Genomic DNA, 13,035 nt, shown 5'->3' with positions numbered 1-13,035 from the left:
CCCTTTCTGCATGTAACTCTGTTGAGAGGAGGCACTAAGCAAAATGAGTTAGCTACAAGATTAAACCACGGCATTAATCGTCCCTCCAAAGCACCCGTTTTGAAAAGGGAGCAGACTGTAGCCGGAATTGCGTCTGTTCACACACACGGTCTATGGGTAAGGCCGCGGTTGAGGTATGTAGCCCATGAACAGCAAGGATTCAAACGGTATCAGGTGTTATTCAATGACACAGGCAGGTACTAGCTGCTTAAAAGATCGCTATCTGAAGGGAAAAAAACAGAATAGCTCTGGCCTATTGCCAGAAGTGGATTGTTTTCACAAGGTTGAACATGCCTTCACCAGCACCAGGCTGAACTTACTCAGGATTTACACCTCATAAATGATGCGAGGTAACGTCAGGGCTCTTCTTTGATACTTTAGATTTTTTGAGAGAGACCTTACATGGAGAGGAATGCTAATATCCATCTTATTTCATGATAACTTCTACTAACAACCCCCTGTTGTCAGACCTGGATTAAGCCATGAACTGTGTGAGGTCAACCATTGGGGTTCCAGCAATTGGGACTCCTGGATTTCTTTAGTTTTCCTTAAGAAAAAAAATTCTGAAAAAGCTAGGAGTCAGAGATGCTTTTTGAAGTCTTTTATTGCAAAAGGTAGGGACATTTGCTGGCAGAATATCTGATCACATTCTCTACTTGACTGTCATCCAGAGGACACTGCATGCGTTCCAGCTGAAAGCATAGGACAGTTTCCACCGGGCACCTGAGAAGTTTCACGGGAAAGAAAAGTCTTTCGAGTTGAAAGAGACAAGTTTCAAACTGATCACCTACTCTGGTGCCCTGCGCTTCCCAGAGTTACTTAGGAAATAAGAATTAGATCAGCTATAGTCATAGCCAACTGTAAACATTTTCCTGCGATGCAACAGAAATTATCTAGCTAACGGATCCTGAAGTGTTCCTTCCAGTTTTGAGCAGGAAATGTCTCTCCTAAAGCCGGAGTGCAATGAGTTACACCTGACTCGGCGCCTACTGCTCCATGCCGCGTTGTGCAGCAGAGGTGTACGACGCTTCCTCTCGTCCGGCTTCTATCAAAGAAAATCTGTCCGCTCTTACTTGGTCTCCAAGAGACTGCCCCACCCCCCAAACCATCTTTCTTTTCTTCCTGCTCCCAAGACCAGTATCATCTCGAACCGCTTCCCTGCTCCCCCAGACAAGAGCCAACTCCCTTTTTCTTCCCACCCCCTTGCCTGAAGGCATGACTAACAAATACACGCTGCTCTCTGTATTGCCGTTAATAGCAAAAATATCTTCACGTTTTGGCTGTCCCTCCACACGCAGAACTCCGGGTACATCTGAAATTCACTGATTTCAATGCCTTCCCACAGGTCTGATAAAGTTTAATCATCTTTGGCAGACAGCAGTCCTGCACCACATGGAACAAGTACTCCATTGCCAATCTAACAGGACATGTATTCTGCAACTGCAGCTGCTTAGCATCAGGAACTCACTGCAAGAAAAAAGAGAGTTTAGAGGATGGTACCTTCACCAGTAAATGCATTTGAACAGAGACTAGATTACAATGTATTAATTAACAGCTGCACTTAGCTGCAGGTTATAATGGACTTTAAATTACTTGAACTGGACAAATGCAAAGATCTATCAAGGCATTAAGGCTGCAAGTCACAGATAACTAAATAACTCGGGATGAGACTACAGGCAGTTTAACTTCTACTATTAAATTAAAAGTCATGCTAATTGATCTAATAATTCCAAGCATAAGAACAGCCGTTGTAGGTTACTTATTCCTTCTTTATAAATCAGCTGTCGATTATAAGAACAACTTTTGCTTTCAGAAAGCCCTAGCAGATAAAGAATTCACATTAACTTCCTTTCATGCAGCATGGTTTTAGGTTCCCCAGGAAAGCTGCAGATTGAAATTTTCCATCAAGAGCGTGATCCCTCAGTAACGTGCACACAGGCCTCAACATTCAAATCGACGTTAAGACACAGGGCCTTAGCAGAGATGGGTGCATAGTCATTTGTGTTAAGACAGAGCAGCAATTATAGCCCTCTCAGGCCCCCTGAGTTATTTTAATCACAAAAGCCAGAATGAACTTGTTTGCAACAAAAGCACCCTCAGTCCTTTCAGCTGGAAAGATATAGGTTGCTCTATTTAAACCAGTCAATTTGGAATGAACAGTTATTCACTCCCAGAGACGCTACCCTTACTCCAGCAGGGAATATTTCAGTCACTAACAATTCAACACTCCAGTGCATGTTCTAAAGAAGAGCTATCTAAAACTTTCAATGCTAAAGCACAATAACTTGTCACCACTCTCCTTTCAGCCCTATTGCAGTAAAGGATATATATTTTTAATCCATTTGATATTGTTCTGAAAGCTATCTAGCCAATGCCATGTCAATCACTGCTGGATATGCTTTTACAGGAATAAAAGACCTTTTGGCCTGATCCAAAACCAGCACTGGCAGAGTCCACAGTGTTCCTTGATAGCTGTTTTACATCATACCTATGTCTTCAGTCCTAATGTATTTTTAGCAGACACTTAAGTGGAAGCAGCCCAGATGACTGTCTGACACTGACAACACGCTGATGATCAAAGTGTCCTCCCTGTCAAGCCAGGAAGAATACAATGTCTTCTCTGTCTTGCATTCTACAGACTAGAGAGATGAGGTACATGAAAACTGTAAGTAGTAAGTGCAGAGATACAAGACCTTTAGGAGGCATCCTGAGATGGAGCAGGAGGATCCTTGTTCTCAGGCTCTGGAGGAGGAGCTGGCACGCTTTCCTCTTTCTTTTGTGCAGCCAAAAATTCATGAATCGCCCTCTCTATCTGGGGCCTGAAGATGTGGTTTAGTTTTGGATCCACCACCTGAGAAATAATTCTGTCCACTCCAGCTTCCAGCATTCCTGACCTTGAACAAAGACAAAGGAGTCATTCAGCTCCTCGGAAAAACTTCTCCCCAATCTCCTCCAGTAATTCTCCAGAGCCTTCCTGTCAACTGCAATTAGCATTAATATGGTGAGAACTGCAGCCCACTCAGTAGGTCCTTAACAGGGAGTTGTTTCAATCACCTATTTCCCCCCACCCCTTCTCACTTCTCCCCACAGAATTAAGAACTGACATCTGGTCTCCCAGGTACTTAAATGACACGCTGGACAAGAGCCACTTTAATAGGGCTCATGTGGAAATGAGGTCAACATGAAAGCAAACAAACACGTTTTGGCACAAACAAGGGAAATAAGCTATTCTGAGGAGGAGGGCAGGTGAGAGCACAGTCTTTTTTTTGGCTGACTTGATGGAGAAGAGGCCTTCCCCCTAACAACATTACTGTCACTCACTCCTTATAACTGTTAGTCTAGACAGATGGGTATTAATTATAAAAACAAGCACATGTAGCACGCAGCAAAGTTTCTGGAACTGAACAGTAGTGACTGAAGTGACTTATTACTTCAGGGGCTGCGTCAGCCTCTTGGATTGTGGGGCACAGGCTGTCTAGCAGGCTTAAGTCATGTCTGCAAGGGAGCGGGGGACAGGAAATGGAGACGTTGCCTGGCGCTCGGAAAAGTAGCCACAAGCCCAATAAGGCTGGTGAGCGAGTGGGTGCGGGGTCAGGGCACATCCCGTCACCTCCAGGTAACAGCACACGTATACGTGCGTGCAACAAAGGACACCCTCAGTGCTCGGTCTTGCAACTACAGGAGTGACAGAGACTCTTCGAACTCCCTAATACTCTGTGTCTATTCCTTACACTAGTAGCCCACTTAAAGGGAGCCCTTTACACTCTTCTTATTACAGGCTCTCTCACATAACAATTTTCAATTGTCCACTTCATTCTAGTGGTAGAGTAACATGAAATAAGAGGAAGCATTGACAAACATGTCTCAAGGCAGGAAATTCTGTACTTCCAGTGGACACCCCCTTCTCTAATTACAGATTAAACAAACTAACGTTACGTACTAATGATTTACAGGTTCTATCAAGTGCTCTGAAATACAGTTTCTTCTCTGTGTGAGACATTCTAATAGCTTTCCTTATAAGCATAAATGCCGTTAGCAAGTTCCCTACTGCCCCTCTCCCCACAACTTTTACTATGAAGTTTTCATTCATGACTTTTAGTCAAACAAGCTAAGACTCGTGCTTGAGACTGCAATGCGTTAGCAGCAAGTGAGACTAAACCTAAATCTCTAAGCAGCAGAGTTTAAGCTGGCTTTCTTGTCATGCTGGAAACGTACTATCTTAAATAGTTGTACCAAAGCCACCCTCTGCTGCATGAAGCCAGGCTAGCCCAGTTTGATTACTGCCTGCTAGTGGTCAAAATTTACTTAAACAAGCTTTGGCATTTTCAGGATTTTTTTCTTTAAGGCTCTTCTCTTTCCTGAAAATAAAGATCAAGGCCATTCAGCTCAGCACATCAGGTACAGTTTTGCTAGCAGGCACAGTGCTGGTTATTTGCAGCAATAACTTGGCTAGATAGCGAATGTGAGTACTTCACCATCCCGCTCAACTCATGGAAATACAGATTTCAGGTAAAGCAGGGATGTAAGCATTTTGATGAGAGGTAAGACTGCAACCACTATTATAGTGAAACTCAAGAGAGCACAAGAGAAAGTGTTGTGAAAAACTTAAGTCTGCAAATTCTTATTTGACTTAGGTGATAAGATAGTTATATATTACTTATCAAATAGCATTACCGTTATTTTACAGAACGTTGCTTACTTACTGAATCACACTCTGCCTTAGCCCATTTCGTAACTGGTTTTTGTTCATTGTTGGATTCCATTCCTGTTTGTCCAGGTGGGTCGATACAAAGTTGTCTACTTTCTGCCTCAAATTTTGATAGGCTGGCTGGAAAAAAACCAAAATTCCAGTTAAACAGCTAAAAGATCTCAAAACAATCCCCTGCCAGAGTCCTTCATAGTACATCTTTTGTCATGTACACAGCTGCTCTGTTGTCTATATTCTCCATCCTTTCACTTCCTGAACAAAGGTAGGCTTGTTTTACCTAAGAACACAACTGGCAATTGCAAAGAACAGTTGGTCAGTGTGTTATTATAATAATTTAAATAGCCGGAGAGATTGGTTTTAAAATTGTTGTCTGCTCATAATATTACTGAGTGAAAGCAAACTGCCTGTGCAGACAAGAGTTGTTTAAGCAGAATTTTTGTTGTCTGGAAACCCTCCATCACAGAACTCCTAGGAAACTCGCTGAGTAATATAGTCGCTAACAAAGAACTTAATTATTTGCTTCTCTGACACTAACACAGAAGATAAGAATTATGAGGGCTTTATCAGTGGAAACTTAGTTCCAGTGAACAGGAACTGAACTAACAAACCCACGTAGATACGTAGTACCATCCAGATCCTGGTGCTGTGCAAGGAAAGGACAAGAGGGTGGCAACATTTAAATTTCAGAATTTGATATGCATATGGGATGATGAACGAAAGGGCTGGTAACAGAGGTGCTGCGTCTACCTATCCTGACAAAGCTGCTCTGACCTACAGCTGCTCTCTGTAGGTGACCCGACAGCTTCAGGAATGGTTTTGCTGTAGCTGCTGGGGTGGCCTAGAATGACGATTGCAGATCCCAGGACAGGACTCTTGCTGAAAGCGTAACAGTTTGGGAAAGCAAAACACCAGCGTTTAATTTTGACAGGGCAATTGTTAACAACCCAACTTCAATATTGCCAACAAATGCTCAGGTGTTCATGTTGTGAGTGAGGAAGAAATGAGTTTCAAACCACGGTCTGAGGACAGCTACTCAAGAAAGAAAGTTAAATGTTTGTTTTGGAAATATAGGAATTATGCTCAAGAGGAGCGGTGTTCCTATGGAAGACTGTTTTCCTCATAAGGCCTGGGCTAGAAAATGGGAGTCTGAGCCCGTTCTCCGGCCCGTTTCTCCTCCGGGGCGTTGCTGTCGCTTCGAGCCCGCACCCGCTCGGTGGCAGCCTGTCCGACAGACGCCGGTTGCAGCGGGGGCGTGAAACCCCACCGACCGAGAGCAGGATCCTGGCCGGCCGCCCCCGGCCCGAGAGCGGGACACCGGGGCGAAGCGGGGGGCAGAGGGGAAGGGAAGGGATGCGGGTGCCCCAACGGCAGCCGGGCTCCGGGGTCGGTGCCCGCAGCTCCGGCCTGGGGAGGCGACGCCGGCCGCCCCGCCCCGCCGGCGATCCCCGGGGGCTGCCCGGGAGCCGGGCCGCCCGGTCCGGCGGCGCTACCTTGGTGTCCACGTCGGCCAGGCAGTCCCGGCGGAAGCCGTCGAAGAGGCCGCGGCTCTTCAGCTGCTCCACGATGATGGCGATGAGCTGCGCGTCGCCGGGCGGCAGCGAGGCCGGGTCGGTGGCGCCGGGCCCCGAGCCGGAGGCCGCGCCGCCCGCGCCCCCTCCGCCGCCCGCTCCGCCGCCTCCCCCGCCCGGGGCGGCCCCGCCGGCGCCGCCGCTCTCGGACATGGCCCACGGCCTGCGCCCGGGGCCCGCCAGCGGCTGCGCCCCGCTCGCCCTCGGCCCACGGCACCGCGACCGTCGCCGGCGGCGCGCCGCGTTCTGCGTCACCCTGGCGCGCTGCATCACGGGGAGGCGAGTCCTCCGCGGGAGGCGCCGCTATAGGCCGTGGGCTGCTGAGTGGCGCGGGAGGACTACACTTCCCAGGGTGCACCGCGACGGCGGCCCCACAAGGCCGCGGAGGGGCGGGCGCCTTGCTTTTGCGGTGCATCCTGGGAAGTGTAGTTCGCCTAGGGGTCGGTGCTGGCCTGCCCGCCGCCTCCAGCAGCAGCCTGAGTGGGGACGGGGCTGCCCCCGCGGGCAGGGCGGTGGCGGTGCCGTTATAGGCCGGCCAGGTCGGTCAGAGGCCGCTGAGCACCCAGTGCTCTGCCCCCCGGGCCCACCCGGAGTCAGGCTCCGCTCCACAGGTGCCGTGTTGGGGGCCGAGGGCCCGGGTTCACCTCAGCATCGCGCGGGTGCGACTCGGCGGTCTGGGGTCCCCGTCCCCGGGGACGCCTGCCAGGGTGTGACCTCAGAGTGTTCTTCAGTGGTGTAGGGAGGACAGCGCTAATGTAAAGTGGAAAAAAAATCAGGAAAAAAAATAACTTTGCGTGGGATCATCCTGGGTTTCCACCAGGCCCTGAATTCCATTCGTTGCACCGCTAGCAGAAGGAAGGGCAGCACCAAAGCCGACCCCGATACCGGTCCCCGCGGAGTGAATGAGCGGGGGAGACTCTGTTAGAGGCGCCTTCTCTGTGGTGTGTGCTTAGGCATCATTTATTGTTCTGGTTATATCTGCAAGCTACAGCGTCTATACAAGTTCTGTGCATTAGTTTTATTTCTTTCCTCGTCACATTGTAAAGAACACTTGAACGCAATAGGATATTCCCATCTTAATTGCAGGGGGACAAGCCGTGCATGAATGTAATAATCCAATCCTCCACTGCAGAGGTGCATCCTCACCTTTCTTTTTTTATACTACTGAACGAGCAAGTAGATGGCAACGTTTTGCGTGCGACGCGTGGCCCTTCTCCACCTGATTAAAATTCAGTAGCTCTGGGAAGCGGCGTAAGCTGTCCCTTTCCATCTGGCAGCTTTGAGAAGAGGGAAAAATGGTAGCGTGCACAGAGCCCGAGCTTTACGCTGACAAAAGCATCTCGTGCCACTCTTGTGTCTGCGGAGACACCTGAGCGCTCTTCTGCTGGCGTGGAAAAGCTGTCCCTGCGGCCGGCCGCCTTGTCACGGACACTAGTCCGTCTTGGCTATCTCGGAGCTGGGTATAAACCCCCCGTGACTCATCCAGGCACTCAGAAGTATCCCTGGAATCGCATTCCTGCCTGACAGCTGCCAGCCGTCCTTTCTCCCCGCCACTTGCGACCAGCTCACGCCAGCATGGAGTTTGCTGACATCGCGCTGCCCTTTCACGTGAAGATAACCCCGTATCGGAATGCACTAATCTGTCGTAACGCCCTGCCCCAGCGGGATCCGCAGGGTTACTGGTCGTTCGAGCCCTGTGCTGATGCTGTACATACAGGAGACCTCTCTGACCAGCACATAACGCTTTTTATAAGACAAAAATCTCTCATGAGCCTGCGCCTCCTCGTTCTGTATTTTTTAGGGGACGCGGCCCTGACTCCTAGGGTGGCCAGCAGGAGCAGGGAGGTGATGGTGCCCCTGCGCTGGGCACTGGTGAGGCCGCCCCTCGAATGCTGTGCTCAGCGCTGGGCCCCGCACCCCAAGGTGGCCATGGAGGGGCTGGAGCGTGGCCAGAGCAGGGCAGCGAGGCTGGGGCAGGGGCTGGAGCACAAGGCTGGGGAGGAGCGGCTGGGGGAGCTGGGGGGGCTCAGCCTGGAGAAGAGGAGGCTGAGGGGAGCCCTCATCGCTCTCTGCAACGGCCTGAAAGGAGGCTGGAGCCGGGGGGGTCGGTCTCTGCTCCCCAGGAACAAGCGATGGGACGAGAGGGAACGGCCTCAAGCTGCGCCAGGGCAGGGCTGGGGTGGGTGTTAGGGAACACTTCTTCACGGAGGGAGCGGCCGGGCGTTGAACAGGCTGCCCGGGAAGCGGTGCCGTCGCAGCCCCTGGAAGTGCTGAAAAACCCTGTGGCTGCGGAGCCTGGGGACAGGGTGCAGGGGCGGCCCCGGCAGCCGGGGTGACGCTCGGACCCGGTGATCTCGGAGGTCCCGGGGGGACCCGGCGGGGGCTCCCAGGCGGGCGGCGGCCCCAGCAGAGGGCAGGCGGCGGCCGCGGTGCCGCTCCCGGCGCCGGCCTCCCCTCCGCCGTCACCCCGCCGGGCTGCGACGTCATCGGTGCGCGTCACGAGGGCAGGCGCAGCGGGGGGGCGTCTCGCTCTCTGCCCGCCTGAGTCGCCGCCGCGGCCGGGGAGCTGAGGTGGCCGCTGTGGGCCCAGTTCCCCGCTGCCCCGGGAAGGGCTCCCTCCCTCGGCAGGGCTGAAGGGCCGGGAGCGAGCAGCCCCCGAGCAAAAGCAGCCTCTGGGCAGGGCGCTGCGCTCGGGAGCACCCGCCCCGGGTTCCCTGGGGACTGCCACAAGTGAAAATGCCTCCCAGTTAACAAATTACTCAAAGAGACCGTGAGCATCCATGATGCAGGAGACGTAAAGCCTTAGCGCAAACCTCTGGTACCCAGGGTGTCTCCCAGCCGCAGCACCCGGAGCAGCTTCTTGCTTCAGTTCAGTGCTGTCGGCATCGCCAGCCGTGGCCGCTGGTCTGGAACGGCCTGGATGGTGCTGGGATGGGCCTCGATGGTGCTGGGATGGGCCTCGATGGTGCTGGGATGGGAGAGCGGTGCCGACGCTGCCGTTACCAGCACAGGAGCGCTGGCAGTCCCTGCGTTAGGCCTCTGCCTCTGTCTGTAGGTGGATGCAGCCATCTCCTCCTCAGCGTGGCACAGAGGGGCAGCGATCGGTGTTTCAGGGTGCGGGGGAAGGAGTAAACCTGGTAGTTAGCAGGGATAGCGAGGATTCACTGGGTTCCTCTTACATGTTGGCTGGCTGTGTGACCTCGGTCAAGCAGCGTTTCATCGTTCTGAGATCTGTAGCTGGGGCCCAAGAAAAACATAGCGTTTAATCTAATCTATCTGGGTATTTTTGCCCAACATCATAGCGCGCAGGCAAGCATGTTAAACTGTGCTGTCTTAGATAAAGCAGCCTATCTGCCAGGGAGAACTGTGGGCCTCTCCTTGCATCAGATCTCTAGTACAAAATTTATGAGATCAGTGAACTCTCCCTGTATCCACGACCTCAAGGAAAGCTTCAGGCAGTTCGCATGGTTCAGGCCAGTAGGAGACTCAGGAGGGGAGAGATCTTACCTGTTTGCTGCTGCTTTTGAAGATGCAGTTCTCATGATGGGATAAATGCTTAGGCTGTGGGGGGAAGCAAACTCGTAAACCTTAGGGAGAAAGTTTATTTCAAGAGAAATAAATAGAAAAAAAAATGCTCAGAAAGTTATTTGGATCAAAATGACAATCAAAGCAATTTAATCTTATTGTCCTATGTGACAGTCCCCCTGAAACCCATTCCCTTGGTTGACCAGGGAGATGAGGGTACTTAATTGTAATTTCATTTTGTAAAGGGCCATCCTTCCAGAGTCACACTTTCTATCGCAGATGATCAGAGCCAGAGCTCAGTCCTTTTTTTGTCAGTGTTTGCCACCCCTGCCTTTCAGGTTTCCTCCTTTCTCAGCCCCCGTTCTCCACTCCCCCTCCTGTCACCGCTATCACAAGAGCTGTAAACCAGCACCTCTTTCCATGGAAATTCTGATATCACAGGGAAAAAGTGACCCTCTGCTACAGCTGCCTACAAAGAGTTCATGGACGTTGCAATTGGCTGACAGACCCAAGTTGTTCCATAAAAGTGGTGTGAATGAAGGCTGGTTTCATGGGTGCTCGAGTCCTTTCTGCTCCTTAAAGCTACCACTGAAAACCGCGCCGTTGTGCAGTTCCTGTGTGACCCTGCTGCCTTGCAAGGGATGGTGCAGCTGGCGGCCCCGTGCTCGCCGTGCAGAATACGCGGCGCTGGAGTCCTGCCTGCCTTCTCCTCAGCGATGGCACTCGTTTGGGCCCCTGTCCGCCCAGCTTCTGGTTTTCATGAAGTCTGTAGAAATGCAATTACCGTTGAGGGGTGTATGCTGTATTCTGTTTTATCGCTCTGTGGAGATGTGAGTTTTTTTCCCTTCCTCAGCAGTGACGACCAGCTTTCTCCCTGTGTTCATGCTTTTGCCTGATACCAGCCCTGGTATAATCTGCCCATCTCCAGGGCTCGGGAACAGGTCAGCTGCTGGAGAGGCAGAAAAAAAACTCCTAAATATCATAAACCATGAGTATATCATAAACCATGTTTCGTACAGGATTGTTGGCTTTTGCATGTTTGACAAGATTTCTTCCTTCGACAACGTGTGTAGCTTTTTCCTACAGAAGTTTGAGATACCCTGATCGTGAGGATTTGGGGTGGGGGCAATCACGGTGGCTGGGAAGAGGGGAGGCTTCATTCTCCTCTCTCGAGGTTTTCCAGCTCCTGTATTGTTGTTGAAAGACAGGGACTGCACAGCGAGGACATAGTTGGCGGTTTTCTCTTCCTTGTCCTGACAACCTCTGGCTGCAAAATTAAAAGCCGGTTACTGAGTCTAGTTTCTAATAGCTTTGCCCTTGCCAATGATTAGACGGAGAAACCTGGAAGAGGTGGCTGTGGCCAGGCACTGTATGTGCTGAACCGCAGACGGAATTACCATGGGGACAGTTGCAGAGGCGGAGGGTGAACCTACATATTCACGCACTCCCACTGCCTCTCTCATGCACGCATATGCACACACATTCGGATTGCTAGCAACGAAATGATTGAACTCTGGCCGTTTTAACTGAAAAACTGTTGTGTTCTAGCAATGGTGCTGGCTTTCTGATAGACTAGGACACAGAGCATTGAAGAGGGACTATGATTTTCCATTGCCTATGTGTTTTGGGTTTGGGAATAGGGTAAGGAGCTTGGTGTGTTTTGGGAAAAATCAGATGTCAAAACCGTAATAGTAAATTACAAGCTGTACCAGTAATTTGGGAGTGGTGTCTGGGCGCAGAGGCTGCCTGGGATGGTTCTGAAATTGCAGATAATGCTTTCAGCATGAAGGCTCGGATGTCCATCTAAAGGCAATGAACGGAGACGAGCTCTCGGTGCTCCAAGATGTCCCTCATTACCGGTTCTGCAGGGCTCAGTGCTGGGAAGGATTTGGGGCAGAGAGAGACAAATCTCCTCTGCTGAAATGAGGAATCAGGGTAGTGTGAAAGAAAGTCTGGGTTAACCCCAAGAGGAGATTAGACAAAGCCCAGTAGGTATGGAGGCATTCCCTTCTCTGAATGGGTTTTCCCCTCTGTAAATCCAACCTATTTATATATAAAAAAGGTTAAAATTAATTTTAAAGGTTGCTCTCCTAATATTAATGTAGGAGAAGCCCCCTAGGAATCTTGCCATGCTATCAAAAAATAAAGGGAAGCCATTTCAGGGCCTAACTGGAGTTGCACTTTGAATTTTGTCACCCAGCCTAGCACGCTCAAAACGGGCATCTGACAGAGGTGTATTTCTTGCCCGGGAAAGCAGCATCGGCGCTAGGGTTCTTCACCACCTCCTTCCATCTCCTCCGCAGGAGAGGCTTTCTGGGTTGGAGAGGGGGTTACGGGAGGCGGAGACGACGGTGAATGGGGCACGCTTCTGCTCCAGCAGTTCTGTGTCCCTGTCAAATGCTGCTGAAGCTCGAGTTGATATCAAGACAACCGTAGCTTGTGCAACACAAAAACCAGCTGCTCCTGGGCAGGAGCTGTGGAAGCTGCCTCCCTTCCTCCCTGCGCTGGGACCTCCAGCAGTACAGACCCAAATCTGGCTTGCTGTTATTAGCAGGTGAGCTTTTTCCCTGGTGTGTTTGCAACCTAGATATTGCCCTGATACGTCTGTGCATGAGAACTACAACGTGTGATTTAGTACGAGCTGACTATAAACCAAGGTGAATCCGGCAGCAGTGTCAATGAGACTAAATTTGCTCTTCTCCATTAGGAGCAGACAGGCAATGCCCGCTGGCCTTGGGCCAAGTTTGCCTACTTTTTGTAGGGTTGTGTCACTTTGCAGAAGCTCAGCTTCTGCTCCCTTCACACGGTAGGATGGAGCTGTGTTCAGGAGTACAACCCTTGTCCTCTGCACCTTGGTGGTAACTGCACAGCAGTGCAGAAACCTCTGAAGTAGAGAAAATGCGTGCGTGAGAGTTTGGTCCGTTTGGTGTCACCAGTTCCAAGTCGCTCTTTAATCTTTGCATCAAACCTTGAACTAGTTAATGCGTTATTCACCGTGTGTGTGGATGGATCGGGGTCAGCGCTGCGGTGAGCTTTCTTTGGCAGCCAGAGGAAGTGCCAGAGTTTTTAGATCCTGTAGATTTACAGAACGAACAGCTTGGCTACACAGGTGGCAAATTACTGAAAGAGTTGAGAAGTCGGAGGAATGCTCCCCAGCCCATAATTCTCTCCTGAAGAATGTGCGCCATGCAGCCA

The 13,035-nt window shown here is 50.9% G+C and overlaps 1 protein-coding gene across 1 annotated transcript; it reads right to left on the bottom strand.

Annotated features, from left to right (window-relative positions):
* Positions 1 to 633: 633 nt before the first annotated feature.
* Positions 634 to 6,585, bottom strand: BOD1 (biorientation of chromosomes in cell division 1; the record flags this gene model as incomplete). Its single annotated transcript, XM_082324367.1, has 4 exons — positions 634 to 1,506; positions 2,733 to 2,933; positions 4,743 to 4,867; positions 6,238 to 6,585. The coding sequence occupies 3 exons, from the start codon at positions 6,583 to 6,585 to the stop codon at positions 2,735 to 2,737; spliced, it is 672 nt and encodes a 223-aa protein (XP_082180493.1). The 3' UTR covers positions 634 to 1,506; positions 2,733 to 2,734.
* Positions 6,586 to 13,035: the final 6,450 nt, after the last annotated feature.

This window comes from Platalea leucorodia (assembly GCF_965183815.1).
Source record: "Platalea leucorodia genome assembly, chromosome: 11".
Taxonomy (NCBI): domain Eukaryota; kingdom Metazoa; phylum Chordata; class Aves; order Pelecaniformes; family Threskiornithidae; genus Platalea; species Platalea leucorodia.
Note: the sequence above shows the minus strand (reverse complement) of the source record. Positions and strands in the feature narration are given on the sequence as shown.